Source organism: Excalfactoria chinensis, chromosome 1 (genome assembly GCF_039878825.1).
Source record: "Excalfactoria chinensis isolate bCotChi1 chromosome 1, bCotChi1.hap2, whole genome shotgun sequence".
Taxonomy (NCBI): Eukaryota; Metazoa; Chordata; class Aves; order Galliformes; family Phasianidae; genus Excalfactoria; species Excalfactoria chinensis.
Window position 1 is genome coordinate 103,310,251 of NC_092825.1, and position 19,324 is coordinate 103,329,574.

Here is a 19,324-nt window from a genome sequence, read left to right on the forward strand (position 1 = left end):
CTCCATTTTAAACCTGCACCTGATCACCAAGTGAAAGTTACTCAGCTAAAAACAAATCTCAGCAAGCAGTCAGCAGACCAGCTTTCTGCCAGGCACCCTATCAATAAAGGGGCTTATTGTGATAATCCCTCACTGACTAAAATCAGTCATTGTAGCCAGCACGTAATCCGGTGTGCAATCCTTCATGTTATTAAAATTAAAAACAATAATAATAATTAAAAAAAAATAAATTCAAAGAGAAAAATCACGTGTAAAAGTGTATAAATATCCCAGGCACCCATGGCTTCATTTTCTCTTGTTCTTAAAACATTGAATGAGAAATGGCGTTGTCATCTGTTGGCCTGTTTAAAAAACAAACAAACAAAAAGTAAAGGCTCCAGCTGTGCTGACAGATCATCTTATCAACTACTTGAATGCTTCTCAATGGAATAACTCAGGTAAGTTGTGGGACATATAAATGATTAAATTCAAGTTTCACAGCTTGGGGTATTTAGAAAGGTAGAAACATCTTACCTGCATATTTTTATAAATCCAGTCTGTAAACACAGTCATATTTCCATAAACTCCAGGCCTATTGGGAGTAGCACAGCCAGTTCCCCAGCTGGTATCTCCAACCAACCACCACACCGAGCTTTTGTTTGTTACCAGAGGACCTCCGCTGTCACCCTGCACAAAACATTGGTACATTGTTAGTGGCTGGCAACCAGAGAATCACAGAATGGCCTGAGTTAAAAAGGACCTCAAAGGTCATTCAGTTCCAACCCCCCTGCTATGTGCAGGGTCACCAACCACCAGACCAGGCTGCCCAGAGCCATATCCAGCCTGGTCTTGAATGCCTCCAGGGATGGGGCATCCACAACCTCCTTAGGCAACCTGTTCCAGCGTGTCATCACCTTCTGTGTGAAAAAAATCCTCCTAATATCTAACCTAAACCTCCCCTGTCTCAGTTTAAAACCATTCCCCCTTGGCATATGAGTCAGATTTCAAAAGAAAGAGCTTTTGTAAGAGAGCAACTACAACAAAACACTACGGCAATTAATGTATTAAATGAAGACTATTCACCATACGGATGAAAACAGTTTGCCCAGAGCACTAAACAAGACAGATTTTACTAACTTCTTTGTTCACATGCATAATGCTACAGTATTGTAGTGATTACAAAGAGTATTTGTTCATTTTCATGTATGAGATAACCAAACATCCTTGAAGCACATACCAAGGTTGCCTCAGCCTTTCAGCATATTTAACAAGACCTCAGCACTGGCCACCATGCAGAGCATGACACAAAAGCTCTCCCTTTTAAAGGATGTGCCACAAAATAAACTAGAGGCCCAACTGTTAGTCATAAATGTATATATAAAAAGTAGAAACATATTAAAAGTTGTATCCATTTGGAATTAACAGATGATAAATCCCTACTATTAAGAGCACAAAAAAACAATCAACCAGATCACTGTTAGGTGTTAATTAGAAATAATTACCTGACAAGAATCAATTCCTCCCTTTAAATATCCAGCACAGACCATTGTAGGCAAGACCATGCCATCGTAGACATAGACAGAATTACACAGAGATTGTTCTATTAAGGGTACCATGACATAATTCAATTCATTTGCTGTTTTACCTAAAATTGAAACACACATGGAAACACATAAACACAAAGACAATATTAGAATAAGCATCAGGTTACATTCCTATTACAAATTTCAGTGGCTAGAGCTAGTCAAGACAAAATACACAAGAGAAATTCAGGGATGGACACTTAAGATGCATAGTCCGTAATGCAGAAAGTACCCTGACATTAAAACTCCTTTCCTGGGGGCTGGTTACTCTGCACTACTGTTAGCGTACTGTAAATCAAGATAATAAGGACCTGCCTACTACAAGCCCAGCCAACTATATTAGCCATGGTGCTATTGGAAGCACGCGAGTAAAGCAGTGAATGAACAAGTCCTCCTCAGTTTCGCGTTCCAGCACTAGGGGGCAGCAAATCCCAAATTCAGCAGCCCCAACCCTACACCAGACCACAACCTTCATATTATCATAAAATCGTTTGAGATGGAAGGGACCCTTAAAGGTCATCTAGTGCAACCCCCATTCAATGAACAGGAACATGTACAGCTACATCAGGTTGCTCAGAGACCCATCCAGCCTCAGTTTGAACGTCTTAAGGGATGGGGCGTCCACCACCTCCCTGGGCAACCTGTGCAAGTGCCTCACCACCCTGATTGTAAAAAATGTCTTCCTTATATCTAATCTAAATCTCCCTTCTTTTAGTCTGAAACCATTTCCCCTTGTTCTGTCACAACAGACCCTGCTGAAGAGCCTGTCCCCTTCTTTCTTATATCCCCCTTTTAAATACTGAAAGGCTGCTCTCGGGTCTCCCCAGAGCCTTCTTTCCTCCAAGCTACCCAGAACCACCTCTCTCAGCTTCCTGATACAGACATAAACCTTGCCTCCTTTCTCATTCTCAATTTCTACAAATCCATCTAGGCTGAAGAGGACTGGCTGTGCAGAAGACTCAAATGTGTCAGAGCCATGCTTACCTCCTTGGTACTCTGCTCCCCACCCAGATATCCAGCACTGCTGATTAGGCTGGAACATCATTCCCGGGTTAGGCAGACAAACTGGCCGTATAGTATCTACAAAGCAAACACAGTGACAGTCTAATCCCAGATGTCCAGGCATAATGCAAAACAAGTGGATACAACATTATTCAGCATTACCAGCATTTGCTTTAAATACATACATACTGCGCTTTTTTCTCTGTACTTTACCCTCTTTGCAGATAAGCAATGCTGTGCAATGCAGGCAGCTGTGAATAGCTAAGCAATTGCTCCTTCCTAGAGGGCTATTACTGCATTCTGACCTCAAAGTGAGGAAGGCTCAGAGTTAGTGTTTCTAGCTTGGTTCAACTGGCAACCTGGCTACCTGCTACAGTTAACACCAGCACCTGTGGCCAGTAAAGAATGACAAAGAAGAAACTCTTCCAACAACTAGCTTCATCCTGTTTGCAAAACCCTGCTGAAAATAATCATTAATGCAAGTAGGATTCAATGTTTGTATACAAGAAAGGTGAAATAAAATATTTCAGACAAACGTTCTAGCAAGCAGACAACCTCCCTACGCTCAGCAGCAGAAGAGTCCCTCCAGATTACCTCTAGTAGGTTTAAGCTGATGCACTGAAATACAGGACTTGTAAGTATAGCACCTACACACACTCAGAACCTTTACGTATGAAGTACTTTAAGTAATGTTTTATATTCCAGTTTCTATGGCTTGCTTACAAAGAAGCATGCCCGCTTTTAAGAGCAGGATACATACCAGTAAAAGTCAGCGGTGTATCTAACTTCATAAGGGCAACATCATTGTCTTTAGAATCTGTATCATAATTTGGATGGGAAATTATTTTTTGCACTCTGTATCCAGGCCTTGAGTGCATCTCATTCTGGTTCAGAATCCCAGCATAAACGGTCCAGATGTAGTGGTCAGAAAATTGTCTATGGAAAAAAAACAAATGTTAGAAGGTTTGCTTTGCTGGTAGAGAAACTCAGCTAACAGAACCACAGAATCACAGAATTGTAGAGGCTGGAAGGGACACCCAGAGATCATCAAGTCCAGCCCCCCTGCAAAGCAGGCCCTCTACCTCAGACTGCACAGGTAGGCATCCAGGCAGGTCTTGAATATCTACACCCTTCCTGGGCAGCCTCTTCCAGTTCTCCATCACCCTTACTGTGAAGAAGTTCCTTTGCATATTGGTATGGAACTATCTGTGCTCCAGTTTATGGCCATTTCCCCTTGCCCTGTCCCCACAGACTGCTGAAAAGAGATTGGCCATGTCTCCTTGACTCCCCCACTTAAGATACTTGTAAACATTAATCAGATCTCCTCTGAGTTGCCTCTTCTCAAGGCTGAACAGACCCAGGTCACTCAAGCTTTCCTCACAGGGGAGATTCTCCAGGCCCTTTGTGGCCCACTGCTGGGCACAATCCAGGAGATCCCTGCCTTTTTTGTACCGGGGAGCCCAGAACTAGGTACACTACTCAACCTTCAACTGCCTTGACTATTCATGATCAAGAACACGTATGTATTTGGCTGCCACTTCTGAAGGCAAAAGCAAACAGTAATTCATGCCTTCCTTATTTTTGGCTAGCCTCCCTTCATCAGTCAACTTTAGCAGCATGATTTTTACTGTAATGCAAACGTATTAACATGTCCAAAAAACCTAGGGAAAATAATAGCCCAGATAATTGTGTCCCTTACAAACAAAAAACAGTGAAATAGTCAAATAGTATAAAAGAGAGCTAATTAAATCAAAAACAAAAACTGACCACAAGGTTGTTTTGTTTTGTTTTTCCCCGAAAGACAAAGTACAGGTCATCTAACTTCAGGAGAGCTTGACTCTAGTTTCATAAACATACAAAATTACTTGAAGTTAAGTAAGTATCACTGTCTATCCCCTTACTCACTCAGCACAGCAAATTATAGCCTGAGACTGGAACACTGAAGCCTTTTATTGATTTCAGCAACTGAGGGATCAAGGTGTTATTTCTGAAGTCTCATATGTCAGTGTTCTCACTCGTGCACTATCCGAAGCATGGAAGGGCGGCAGAAACCAGAATTAGCAAAAACATAATCTAGTAAAGGAATTTCTTGATCTTGAAAATGCTAGGAGGCTGTTTGGTTGTTTTCTGCTGTTTTGGTTTTTAACATTAGGCATACTCACTAGATGGAATTTAAGTAGCCTCTGTGCTCCAGAACAATTTCCACTTGCTCTGTAGAGAACTTTCTACATGTGTTAAAACTCCCTTGGAACTGACAACCACTTTGCAAAAACCAAACTTAATCTGAATCTTAAAACCCAGCTACACCTTGGTCACCACTCCTAAAACCTTCGCACAGTCTGGAGCTCACACTAGAAAACAGAGGAGGGATAAAATCTTCACATAGAACCAAATGCTAACATTCCTTTCTCAAGGTTAAGGACAAGGTTATTTTCCCTTGGCTGAGCCTCAAACTGTGATTCAACCAACCGTTAAAATGACTTTGCTTACTGGGTTTTCCCTCCAATAAAAGCCGCTGCCTTTAAGCATAAATACACTTAGCTGTCCTTTAAATTTCTGCTTTCAAGTTAAAAATTGACAAAATACCAGCTTTCCTTCACGTTGATGCCTACACAAAGCGTTCCCTGGATGGGTATACATACATCTATGATTAATACCGGCTTGGACTTTACTACCCTGAGGCATGAAGATATGATGAAATAAAGGCACTCACCCCTCCACACAGTGGGCTGCCGTCACCAGCCACTCACGGGTGATGATGGAGCCTCCACAGACATGTGTGTCCTGCACATGGAGGCTCACCTGCCACGGCCACTGCCCCAGCGTCGCTGTGCTGCCACCCACGATCCTGCTCATGACACCTGTGCTTTTAGTGGGCAGGCCGCACTCTGAGGAGTCAGGCATACACAAGACATGCATCAGAGAGAGTTGGTCTCAAAGGCAGTTTCTTTACCCCAGGCTTCACTATTGCTCAATAGAAAGCAAGCATGGACCACATCTGCCGTACTGCTGTGGGTTGAGGCCACAGCCCAGCCATTGCTCTGTAGTGCTCAGACTCATGGGGACAGGGTGGACCAAGGCTCCTGCAGCCCAGGAACCCTTCATGTCGCCCTCTGTCATTGGTGGCGCACAGTTCATCACTTCAGAAGTTAACTGTTAGACAGTGGTTTTTACAACCCTGAACGCTGGCCTTTGAGTGTCTTTGGTGAGCTGCACAGACACACACTACTGTGCAACAGGATAGGCAGCACCCAGGGGTCACCTCACTATGGTGAGGAACAGTGACGACCACCTGATGGCCATGTGTCAGACAGTGCACTAAAGCCTTCCCTCTGCGCTGCACAGAAATGACTGCAGAGTTCACCATGGAGTAAGCTATTTAAAGGAACATGTAACAGTAAAGACAGAACTAGGGACCTAACATCCCCCTTGTCTCCTCTTCCATTCTGCTCCTTGAAGTCTGATACCTGGGTACAGGGTTTAATTGTGGTTCCCATCAAATACTCATTCGTGCAGATTCAAAAGGATTTATAGACAGAGTGCTTCAAGGCATCAACAAGTAAAAGTCTGAGAAACATACACTTACCTATGCAGCGCAGAGAAACCACATTTCCTGATGCACAGTAATCACTGCAATAGAAATAGAAAAGAGCAAACAGGCTTTAGGACACCCAGCAAAGCAGATGCTGGGTTCACCCCGCCAGTTGCTTCCTACCCATTCCAGCTACATGCCCTGCCTTCATTCATGCTTCCTGCTGAGGCTTTCCTCCTTTCTTCACTCTCTCCAGCTACCCTACCAATACCCATCTGGCCTTCACCGTTTCTTGCATTCACCAAAACTGTCAGGTGGAAGCCCACAGCCAGGCAGCACAAAAGGCTTGTAAGCCTATTGAGGAGCAAGATAAGGAACATCATAAGAGAAGGTTGAGTTGATTTATGAAATGGTCACAGAAGAACTTTAACAACAAGGGAGCAACACAGTAACTTTTCAGGTAAAGCAATCTACAGGTTTGGAAATAAGAGGCTTCTGACATGTTTAAAGCAATTCTGACATGTCAACTTTCCAAAGAGCACAGAGGAACAGGATAGGGCATCTACACTTTTAAAAGAAGAGTGGAAAGATGGAGAAGTGACAGCTGTGTTTTTAAATACAGAGAAGAGCAGCTGCTGCAAGCAGATGGAAAACAAAGTCTCTTTCCTTTTGTCGTTAGATAGGCTACATCTCCTACGACAGCTAAAAAGACACCTAATAAAAAGAAATTAATTTGTATTAAGCAATGATACCTGCTTTGCAGCCTTTTGTACAAGTCTGTATTTCCCGCACTCGTGTTTAGCTTCATAAAGCTTTTATAGGTGACTTCAGCTGCTACTCCTTGACTATAGTAATAGGTATCTCTGTAAAACAGAAAGACTGCACTAAAAAAAACAGCAGTTTTGGTTTTCAAACAAATGACAATAAATTGTGCCGAGCCACAACTTCTGACATGAGCAATTCTAAAATATTATTCTTTCTGTAGTAAGCACAGAAAGAACCCAATGGTGCAGTACCAGTGCCAGAATCTGACTCTTAAATACATCTTTCAAGTTCAGTTTCCCATCAGACAGTTAGTAGATTAAAATAATATTTTTAGTAGATTAAAATAACATCTTTATCTGGTTTGCGTACACAGTACCAATCTTCAGTCTCATGAAATGGGGCACGATGAAGAGATGCCTTTGCATCTCTACATACACAACGAAATTCAAGTCTAATAAGTTCTAGCAGCCACACTTCTATGGGACAGCTGCAGGGCTGCTACATGCTGCTGTTCTGCAGGGCTTCCCAGCTGAGGCACAGCCCTACAACATTGCTGCTGGGTTGACTAACTGTCTGGGTACTACTTCGGTCATTGCTGGTTCAGAATAAATCTGACTGCTGCAGGCAACCTGTGCACATGCCAGATCTTTCTGGGCAATTAATTGCCTGCATTACGTGCACACTGGAAGATAGCATTTGCCAACCACATCAGAGACTGGCAACATAAAGTATTCCAACTGCAGAATTCAGGCTACAGCTTTATGCATGGAGAACATGGACAGCATTCTTGCCACAAACATTTGCGCTGATCTTCCACACAAGCATCTGTTATTTGTGTCATGAGGAGATCAAGGCTTTCCATGTAATACTAATGACAAATTAAGCCGGACTGGACATTACTGGGCAACCATAACAATCTGGTACCATGAAGCAAGCTTAGGAGGATTACTATGAATGAACATTTACATACAAGTGATGCCACAGAGTAACTACTGCATGCATGCCAGACACATATCACACCTGTCAGAGCAACCTTTCATTTTGATTCTGCAGCACACATCATTGTTAAACTAGATCTGCTTGGGTTCACCAGAGCTAGATCACTAACTGCTTTTTGTTTCTGTATTGCATTCTTAAAAACTGCAGGATGGAAATATTAACCTTTCCATGTATTTGCAAAGACTGACGAAGGTTAGACTTACACATTGTAGCCCAGGTCTTGACACGCGATCTTTCCAAAATCATCAGTCCAGTCATCCTGACAAACAGGGTACCAGGTTTGGCTGATGGGTGAAAAAACTTCGAGGATGAAGTTTGGTCCATAAAGTCTAACTGCCAGAAAAGGAAGAAAAGAACAAATCCCAAAAACATAAGAACACCACACATGCTATGTTACTGCTCCGTTTAAAGCTTTTGCCACCCATGTTATTTGTATGTACAAACTGGTGCTAATTTAATGCTGCCACCTATTCAAATTGTGAGGAAATATCAAGTAGGCAGAAATATTACAAAGATTTAGTTCCTTTGTGTAAGGCAATTTAAAAGTGCTAGAAATTTTAAGGGAAAGTGCAATACAGTGTTCGTCATTTCAGTTTTTATTCTCAAAACTCTTTCATACTCTAACACTGCAGAAGATTGTAATACTCAATTTTTCATCTTTTACCTACACAACCATGTATTACACGTAAATAAAATATAATCTCATATAATCTATTTATGTTATATCTTAATACACCAAATTTCTTCAGACAAGTGCTGTAGAGCAAAAAGGTAAAAAGAAGCAATCTTCTGTGTCCCATTGTGTATTTATCTGCAAAAGAATTTAATGCAAAATAGATCAAGTAAAAGAGCAGACTGAACAAGTTTCTCCAAAAACTCATTATTCAACTAAATGGAAAAGAAAAGCTGTTAGAGCACATGCCAGTAATAGCTAATACTGTGTGAAGCATGTACAAGAGTTCACAGACTAGCACAACACAGGTGCTACCATCAAAACGTCCCATCTTTTAAATGTCACAGCTTTTAAAATATTAAAACTCAAGCAAACTCAACTCTGAGCCAGTCATTTTGCTTCAGCTTTTCAATCAACTGGAAACTGACTGAAGATCCAGATATAGGATTTGACGTATTCAAACATTCCAATCCATTTTAGAGATACAGCTGAGCCTAAGCTGGCCCTATGGTAACCTGGAAAGCTTTAGACAAGGGATTTTGCTCAAGAACTCTTGCTGATGGCTGGAGGTCCCCTGCCTTGACTGCCAGTACTCACCACAACGATTTTCATCCTCCCCATTTGGGCAGTCAGACACTCCATCACACCACTGTGAGGGAGAAATGCACACTCCTGAAGATCCACACTCTATTAAGGAGCCAAGACAACGATTCTCAACTGCAAGGGGAGAGCAACAAATTCATCAGCTTAGCCTCAAGCAACCACCGCCAGCTCTCACTTTCAGGAGCATGTCAGTTTGATAGAGCAAAGTACCAGCAAACTCTTAAACTCAGAGCTGGGAGGAAACCTTGCCTAACACAAAGATTTATTGCTCTGTCCTTCACAGCACTTGTCAGATTAACTCATTGATGCAGCTGACTAAATTTTGTCCATTGACTCCCCCAAATAAACAAGCTCTACTAAGTTTTCTAAAAGGAATCAACTTCACACCAACAAAGCAGAGAATAAGAAATTAATCACACCTTGTTGTTTTCAGTCCTGCTTAAAAGAAGACTAAATTCACCCTGTATAAATCAAAGTGAGTAAAAAGAATAAATAAATTAAAAAAAACTAAGAACACAAAGTGACCTCCTAATAATTTTAAATGAACTACCTTCTGTTTTCCTTTCCTCTCCTGTACAGAACAGAGAGGTTCCCAACAACATAGTAAATGGTTCTTTAATTTTCTTTGAAGAATTATCCAATTGAAAGGGAAATTAAGTTATCACAACATAGACTTGGCTAAGCTGAACATAACTGCTGTAGCCCGGCTTCAGAGCTCAGTTATTCCGGTTGAAGATGACGTCCAAGTTCAACATGTCACCTGTGTTCCAGCTTATGGTGGTTACTTGGACTGGGCTCACGCAACTTTATCACAGATCAAAAGCCTCACAAGAGCAAATAAACCTATGTGAATTAGTTCAGCTTTAAGTACGGTCCCGTATTACTGAAGTCAAATAAGTCTTGATCATTTAACTCTGGCAGCTAAGGCATATGAATTTACTTCATCTCCTTTCTTCCCTTGAAGCAAAGCCAAGTTAGAATTTAGAATACAGATTCATTTCACTGTTAATATATAGTAGTAATTTCCCAAATTAAACATAGTTTAGGACCAGTTGTCCAGTCACATACCAGCTATCCACCAAAACACAAACCGTTGTAAGATGTCAAGCTGCTTTTTAGTAAAGGTACTACAAGGCAGAGTTGTACTGCCTCAGCTTTCCCCAGACAGACTTTAGCTTTCCAGAGAAGCCAGCTGCTCGAGAGGATTCAAAAAGCTGATGACGCTTGATGTCAAGTATGTATTCACTTGACAAAATGAAAGGAAAACAATAGGAGCACTATTAAAAATACAATCACCCCACAATTAAGTCACTTTTTAAGCCGCATTTGTTTATCTCTTATGAAACAGGTAACAAAGACTTTCTTGCCCTTAATACAGCATAAAATGAAAGACAAGAATCATACTTCTAACTTCAGAAATTAACTATGTCCTTTCTTCCGAAACAACAACAAAAAGAATAATTCTTACCAAAGTACCAGATGAAGAAAGCAGCAATTGCACAACCAATGACTAATAAAATGGATAATATAATTATTATGACTTTCTTTATACCTGAAATGAAAGTACAGATAAAAATGAGAAATTAGGTTCACAAATAAGGTAATTTCCAGCATGGTCACAAGCACTATGTATATTTCACTGAATTTAAAAATTGGTTATGTTTGCTCATCAGAACTTTTCTCCATTGCACCACCTTGCTTCCAGATCGTTCAGGTTCCTGTTACAACAGCACCCCAGTCAGCCATCACTTCCTCATTCATACAGAGGAGGCAGCCCTCAGAGATTCCCTCAATACAAGAAAGGTGGAAATACTGCCTTCGTTTCTTATCTTACTCTGGAAGACATTAAGTCTAACTTTGTAAGAAATGACAACAAATCTTACTTGATGAACACGTCCTGGATGAACTGGATGAAGGAGCTACTGGAATGCTTGACTGATGGGTTGAAACTCTTGGGATATAGGTTGGCACTGATGGAACATTTGTAGAAAAGTACTGTGGATATGGGTTAGCACCTACTTGTGGCCTGGCAGAATAGTAGTTTTCTGCGTGGAAGCCATGATTTTCATAGTACGGTGGTGGATTCTAAATGATAATGTTATGAGAAAAGAAGGAAAAAAGAAAAGAAGGAAAAAAAAAAAAAAAAGGAAGTAAGACTGCAATTAGAACAAAGTTAATTTGAGATGCCACCTTTGTGTAGAACTCTACTAGGTAATTCTGCTAAAGCAAGAGTCTACCACACCAGTTTACATAGAGAAAGATTTATAGCATATGCCTAATACCTCACCCTGCATAATAAAAATAGCAACAGAATGAGCCATGTAGGCATGTTAAAATATCAGTTTTCCAATCCAAAATAATTCAACCTAAAAAGGATTCTTAAACCCAGCCTACCAGGTAGCTGCACTAGTCATTTTGATGGAACATCAGTACAAATAAGCAGCAAGGTTCAGGCGATACCATCATCAAAAGAAATGCTGACAACTAACAGCCTTCATGTACTCAGTTGTCCAGATTTGGGAAAAAGGCTTACTTGCCATTTTGTTCCATGGCAATGCAAGGCACACATGAGCTACTTCCAAAACACCCCAGCCTACAACAGGTTGTAGAATATTTATCCTGCAAGAGATTCCAGGAAGAAATATTTTGTTCACTTACTACAGTAGAGGTCATCTTTCCTTTGTCAGGAGTACTGAAACAATTCAAGTGTTTGGACGTAAAGCCTGAACCTATTAAAAAAAAGAGAAGTGATCAAGATGGAAATGGTGACAACCAAAAAGTTAATTCTTTAGAAAAATGCCAAACTGGGGGGGAAAAACACATGGAAGTCTTTTGAGATGGAGTGTAAATGAAAGTACAGCCTGAAACTGGACCTCAATAGCCTCTCAATACAACCCAGGGGATCACACAGTGCCAATCATTCATTCACAGAAGAACCATGCAAACCCAGAGGATGGCAACAGCGCCCACTCCTGCGACAGGAGTGGCAGTGTCCAGCAGCCTGGCAGCCTCCACCCACTGCCAGCACTCGGGCTGCTCCTCCTGCCTCTCTCAGCGCTTACTCATGGATCACCAAAGCTCGAGACACGGAAACAAGAATGCAAACAAAGCATCAGGAAAAACAAATCCAGTTGTCTTGTTTAATAATGCTACATCCGGTAGCACTGCAAGCCACACCATTTTCACACTTCTGTGTTGGCTGTGTGCTGTGGCCACCACACCAAAAATGGGGGAAGAAACATAGCAGGGAAACAGCAAGCCAAACCAATGCAAATGTTAGAGCTGCAGCCAGTGTCTCAAGCATACAGCAGTTCATTTTAAAGTTAAACATTAACACTAGGTAAAACCAACAATTAGGAGATACACAAGACATGCGACAATGTTTGCTGCCATATCTCTAACACATGCAGTTACACACCACCACAAGTAATCATTTTAATAAATGATTAGATCTACAGAGACATCTCATAATGTTACTCTACACGAGGAAAAGCAGAGAAAGTGGCTCAGTCACATGCTCTGCAATACAGCTCTTCAGCTTTCCAGAGCAAGTGCTCCACATGGGCACAGAATCATGGCCCAGGCTGAAGGTCACTGCTACAGACAGCAGTTGCATAAAGACACAGCATAACTCAGCCTGAGGCAAAAAGTTCTTTTAGAGCCTGTACCTAGATAATCACCTCACCCAGAACCAAACCGCAAACACCTCTGAAGTAGATTTCAAGAACAGCTTAGCACCAAAGAGCATGCCAATATTAGTACTATAAAGAAGGAATAAATAGAATAGCAGTCTGTTAAATTCTTGTTTGCATGGCAGACAAGAGAAAACAAGTCTTATTCCTACTTACAGTAAGTAGCTCATCAAGACTGGTGACTAAGTCTGCATGACTTCTGTTTTATGTCGCATCCTTTCTTGGTCACTTCTTCATAGCAGAGCTGAGTAAACTTAGTTCTGCCCCAACTAATCAAACAAGTAACACTTTGCAGGAAGATATTGCTTTTCCTTGTTGTCTGGAAAAGGAGAGGGGAAAAAAGGTACAAAAGTTTAGTGAGAACAGACAGAAGAGAATATTATGTGATTTTGAGGCAAGACACCAAGAATCACAATTTAAAACAAAAACAAAAAAACACCTCCAAATATTTTCTGCAGAACAATTTGAAATTCTTTGGCCAATTGGCAGGTGACAGGATTCCTCACTCGTTTTGTGTTTGTTTGGTTTTTTTTAATAACTAAGCAACAGAGATATTTTTTTGTTATCTCGACTACAATTACCACTCCCAGCTCAGTTCTTGTGAATCTGTTTCCCATAAAACAGATTAATAACAGCATTTCGATTATCGCACTACTGAACATAGGCAAGATGAGATATTGCCTTATACATATTTCCCTAAAATTATTTTCCAGGATGTTGAAAACGGATTAAAGTGAAACCACCGGACTCCTATTAGATTGCACACACTTCAAAGCCAAAAAGAACCCAAGCCAGTGGGTAACATCAAATAACTACACAATCTAGTCTTCTTAAACACAAATCACCAAGGTATTTCTGCATGTTATACAAATAACCAAAGGTACTGCATTAGATTCACAGATAAGGAAGCTGGGACATGGAAAAACAAACTGACCTGTCATATAGTCCCCATCCCAACAATGACAATGACAGAGCTAGAAGGGATGGGCGTGTTATCTCAGCCAGTAGAACCACAGAATCACCAAGGTTGGAAAAGACCTAAAAGATCATCCAGTCCAACCATCACCAATACTTCCCAGCTAAATCATATCCCTCAACACAACATCCAAACATTTCTTGAACACCCCCATGGTCTGTGACTCCACCACCTCCCTGGGCAGTCCATCCCAGTGCTTGATCACCCTTTCTGCGAAGTAATATTTCCTAATGTCCAGCCTGAATCTCCCCTGCTGCAGCTTGAAACCATTCCCTCTAGTCCTGCCACTAACGACACAAGAGAAGGGGCCGACCCCCAGCTCACTACAACCTCCCTTCAGGAAGTTGTAGAGAGCAATAAGGTCTCCCCTGAGCCTCCTCTTCTCCAGGCTGAACATTTCCAGCTCCTTCAGCCTCTCCTCATATGGCCTGTGCTCCAGACCCCTCACCAGCTTCGTAGCCCTCCTTTGAACACGTTTCAGGGCCTTGATATCTTTCTTGCAGTGAGGGATCCAAAACTGGACACAGTACTTTAGCCTCACACATGATATTTAAATACATTCCACATAAAAAGTGTTATAAACCTATGCTGATGAGGCAAAGTTTAGTCAGAACACAGAAGTATCCTTTCCTTCCCCTTCCGGTCATTCCTCCAAACATGTGATAAGCTATAATGGCACATTACTGGGTACCTTTGAAGAAACCTCAGAAGTCCTTCAAGGTGAGAAAGGATGGGGGACTTAAGTGTACAGGGGTCCTTATGCAAGCAGAGATGGAGCTCGTCTCTGCAGCAGCTTGAAAGAACAAGAGACAGGGCATACAGGGGCAAAGCCTTGAACAGGCAGGGTCCACTGAGGCAGAGCCTTGCAGGTCAACTTGCCATGCAACACCTTCCAACTTTGGGAAAAGTATAGCTAAGTTTGTTCCAACATTGAACAGAATGAGCATTTAGACACCTGTATCACAGAAGATCCAAAAACCAAATTTGCTTTTCTTTCCGAACTCTAAAAGTACAAAAATAGTGCTATAATTTCTAATGATTGACAATAATACGTACAAAATGTACGACCATCGTTGACATAGCATACTGATGAATACACTGAAGCACACTGCCTTGCAGCAGGCAGCTATTACTCAAAATATCACAACCTCTTTTCACATATGCCTTAGGAGCATTATCATTATATTTCTGTCATGGGTCAGTAGGGTTGAAATACACATATATATTGTTTCTTTTTTCTAATAAAAGATGTCAGGATGGAAAAAAAAAATAATTGAAAATATTAGATTCACCCAAGACAAATTCAATCCAATACTTTTTTAGAAAAGTTTTTCAGTGAATTTATGCAAATATTCATATGTAAAACATATGTAAAACAAAATTATGATTTGATAGGTTTTTCATGCAAGAACTGGAAATGTTGTTTCCTTATTGCACATTGTTCTAACTGTTAATTAGGAGCAGCACCATACTCCAGAGGTGCAGTGCTCAACAAACACCACAAACTACCTTATTTTCTGCAAGCTTTCATGAAGAGATAGCTTTAAGTTGCTTCCATGCTTGGACAAGTATGTTGACAGGATGGAATGACACCTTCAAGCATCCTAATACAACTCATGAATAATAGAATCATTAAGGTTGGAGAAGACCACTAAGATATCATCTAGTCCAACTGTCAAATTCAGAAAATTAGCTGCCAAAGCCAGAGATATATTGACAGCAGTACACTACCTACAATTCTGTGTTATTTCACTGCATATTTAATGCCATTTCCTGAACAAGAAATGTTTGCCTAGCTCTACCACAGGTACCATCAACTGAAAAACAAACAAACAAAAACCAAGCAACAAAATGCAAAACTCATTCTTGATAGCTATAAATGCATTAGAGCAAATGCATGCAAACAAGGAAAGAGGGAGAAGAAAAACAAAAACGCAATGCATAGAGGAAAGATTATCTTTTAAGAGAAGGAAGCATGACAGCATCCAAATGATCCATATAAAGCAGTGACTAACACTGATACCAAGTCATAAGCAGTAAACACTCATCCTCATTATCCAGATAAAGAAATACAGCATACCCATTAAGTGGCAATGGAGTAATCCCAGCGCAAAGCTCAACCTTAACTTGAACAAGTCAACATGTTATGCCTTTTATTGACATTGTTACAAAGGAGGCATTCTGTTATATGTTTATATCCAACCGCTTTACGTCATCCAAGAAGTTTCAGTGGATCCAGCAAGCCAACAGTAACAGTAAGGGGTAGGGAACACACAAGCAGAGAGAGACAATTCTAAGTTTAGTTACAAGATCTTTCTATACACTGTGCAGTTTCTACCTTTGCTTCCTGGACAGGAAAAAAAGAAACAGAGTCATCTAGACACCACACTCAAACATAAGGTCAGATTTTGAGTGGTGCTGAGTGGAGCCCAGAGTTGGACTCAGTGATCTTGTGGGTCCCTTCCAACGCAAGGTATTCAGTGATACTATGGCCCAGCAGAGAACTATGTGAGACCATGCAAATATTTACATGAAAGTCACTTTGCCACAATTGAACCTTGACATTCCTACATTTCTTAAGAAATAATTTTGGAGCTATTCCAGATCAGCTCCTAAAAATATCATTAAACCATAGAACTGCTTATCAACAGGTGTTAAAAAACAGTAGCTCTTGATAAGCACTACCAGGAACTAAAATAAAGTCCCCAGTACAACAGTATTCCCAAGGTCAGAAAACCGAGATTCATTTCACTCACACAAGATACAGCTCAGAGCATAGCAGTCTTATTCTAAGCAGTTATGGGATGCAGCACTCATACTGTGAGTGATGCCCTGAAAAAGTGTTATCATGAAACTCTGCCTATTACAAATACATAGATGGTTTTATATATAGGAAATAAAAAAATAAAAGTTAGGAACGGTAGGGTGGGAAAAGAAGCAGAAAAGGTGTTGTCTAACTGAGTGCCAGAAGAGTTATAACCCTATAAAAAGGGAGCTAGGAGATATGGTTTAGGGGTTTTCTGTAGGTATGGTAAAGGGAGGACGGTTGGACTAGATGATCTTATAGGTCCTTTCCAACCTTGTGATCCTATGATTCTGTGAAAAAGCTGTTTCCAAAACAAAAGACGGGAAGAGTCCAAACAATCAGATTTGCTGGGTTGGTGGAGCTTGGTTAGTTATTAGCAGTAGCTGAGATTATTATCCACAGCACCCAGAACCTCACACACACAAATCACTTCTCTGCTAAAGGATGCAGCAACTGTCTGCCTGGCATTTGGATGCATTTTACCCCAGTACTATGGGCTGCCCAGATAGCCTGTGGGAGTTTCCTTCTCTGGAGACATTCAAAGCCCACCTGGATGCATTCCTGTGTGACCCAATCGAGGTGTTCCCATTCTGGTAGGGGATTGGATTAGATGATCTTTTGAAGTTCCTTCCAATCCCTGACATCCTGTGATTCTGCCCACTTTCCTCCGTAGAGGACCAAACAACCTCAGCTTCGGATAGCACAACGCACATCTCAGTCTGCAGCAATGATACCTTGCTGGGAGTTCAGGGCTGGGGAAACTTGCAAGAACACTTGTTTGCCGTATCCAAGTTGCAAACGAATGAGCTTGTAGTCATAGTTATCACTTAGCAGCAGATAGTCATGAGGCAGAAAAATAAATGAAAAGTAGCAGCGCTAACAAAACTGACTTGTTCAGGTGTTTGTCCCAGTCAGCAGCTTTCCATCTGTGGACTCAGCTCCTGAGAAGCTGTGAACCAAGGGGTCTGTGGCAGAACACAGAACTGTATGGGTTGGAAGAGACTTAGAGATCATTGAGTCCAAACCCCTGCTAAAGGAGGTTCCCTACAGTAGGTTACACAGGAAAGTGTCCAGACAAGTCTTGAATATCTCCAGAGGAGACTCCACTGGCTCTCCAGGCAGCCTGTTCCAATACTCTGTCACCCTCAGAGGAAGAAAAGGCAGCTCCTGCCAGGGGGTTGGATTCATCACACTGAGGCCCTCATTGCCAAAGACTGTTTTAAGGATGCATGTGTCCACAACATGGGATAAGCACTTATGCAGCAGCACAGCTACAGCTGAGTAGTAGCACCTAAACTTTGTCCATTTCATTGACCAGTGCCCCAAACAGTGCCTGTCTCTCTGTACGCATTTCACTGCCTCACTTGAAGCAACCTAGTCCCAGTACGCAAAGCAGCTTCCTCTGGCTCTTTGTAATTCACTGAAGGCGTGAGTGTAACTTTACTCAGGGCAAACGGGGACACCCAGGACAAGGGCTCAGTGTGAGAGCAGTCTGTCAAGTTCACCGACCCACACTCAGCCCTGCAAATCTGTGGTGAAACCTGAGGTGTGGGGAGGTCTGAGCTTCAATGGGACCGTAGGAAGGAGTGTGCAGGGGGGTGAGTGCAGCGCTCCAAGCTCTGGCCTGGAAGCCTCAATGATACAGAATCACTGAATGGTTTGGGTTGGAAGGGGCCTCAAAGCCTACGCTTCCCCAACCCCTGCCATGAGCAGGGCTGCCCCCCACCAGCTCAGGCTGCCCAGGGCCCCATCCAACCTGGTCTTAAGTGCCTTCAGGGATGGGGCACCACAGCTCCTCTGGGCAGCTGTGCCAGCGCCTCACCACCCTCTGGGAAAGAATTTCTGCCTAACATCTAAAAATATTATATGATTCCTGCAGGAAAGCACTCAACCAACAGACAGCCCTCCAAAACTTGACTAGATGAACTATGACACCCGTAGCCAGAAACTGGCACTTTCGAAAGAAACCAGAGAGCAACAACACAACCAAGAGGTCCTGGAACTTGACGCCGCTTTGGTTCATCCTGCATAGGAGCGACAATACGTTCCGACTCCTCGGAACAGCCGCCTTATCCCGCCTCGCGGCATATCCCTCCTTGGGAGAAGACGTCGCTGCCCCTCACCCCGGCTCCGGCCCATCTCGGCCCGGCGAACCCCGGCCCGGCGGGGATGTCACGCCGGGGCACTCCGCACCCCAAAAGCCAAGCCCCGGCTGAAGCCCCCCCAGCCGTACGGCCCCGCAGGCGGGGAGCGCCGTGCTTACCTGGAGCGCAACGCAGAGCAAACGCGGCACGGCGGACCGGCAGTAGCGGAGGGTCGGGGAGGAGCCAGGAGGCGGGGGAGAGGCTGAAAGGGGCCGGGCAACGAATCCACCTGAGGGCACCTGTCCACCCCCTCCTCCGGCCAAGCAGCGAGCCCCCAGCCTTTCTCTCGTTCCCTCTTCCTCCTCCTTCTCCTCCCTCGCCCTTATGCAAAACAAACACGCCGCGGGGAAGCGAGCAATGAGAGCTATCGGCCCTTCCCTGAAGGGAGGTGATAACAAGTGCTCCTATCATGCTGGGGCTGGAGAAATAATTTCCTTTTTCCTTTTTAGTAGAAACATAATAAAAGGGTGCTTTTAAAGATGTCTGCAGTCTCAGTATTCACCCTACTCTGGTGGCTCGGGGTTACTCTCCTTTGAAGCAGATCTACAAACAAATTGGGTTATTTCTGCC

At 42.4% G+C, this 19,324-nt stretch overlaps 1 protein-coding gene across 1 annotated transcript; it reads right to left on the reverse strand.

Annotated features, from left to right (window-relative positions):
• Nucleotides 1–237: 237 nt before the first annotated feature.
• Nucleotides 238–19,023, reverse strand: TMPRSS2 (transmembrane serine protease 2). The gene is made up of 15 exons (XM_072351189.1): nt 18,874–19,023; nt 12,985–13,147; nt 11,795–11,865; nt 11,020–11,221; nt 10,605–10,688; nt 9,131–9,250; nt 8,064–8,193; nt 6,849–6,959; nt 6,151–6,194; nt 5,278–5,452; nt 3,325–3,500; nt 2,547–2,642; nt 1,482–1,624; nt 514–666; nt 238–341 (listed from the first exon to the last, which is right to left on the reverse strand). Exons 3-15 carry the CDS (start codon nt 11,807–11,809, stop codon nt 330–332), a joined length of 1,461 nt encoding a protein of 486 aa, XP_072207290.1. The 5' UTR covers nt 11,810–11,865; nt 12,985–13,147; nt 18,874–19,023; the 3' UTR covers nt 238–329.
• Nucleotides 19,024–19,324: the final 301 nt, after the last annotated feature.

What these genes read in the sequence shown, in the direction of transcription:
- TMPRSS2 (XM_072351189.1), bottom strand. An exon ending in TTTCTTCATCTGGTACTTTG is followed by an intron (nt 9,251 to 10,604) that starts GTAAGAATTATT and finishes CTCCCCTTGCAG; the next exon opens with TTGAGAATCGTTGTCTTGGC. An exon ending in CAAGACCTGGGCTACAATGT is followed by an intron (nt 6,960 to 8,063) that starts GTAAGTCTAACC and finishes TCTGTTTTACAG; the next exon opens with AGATACCTATTACTATAGTC.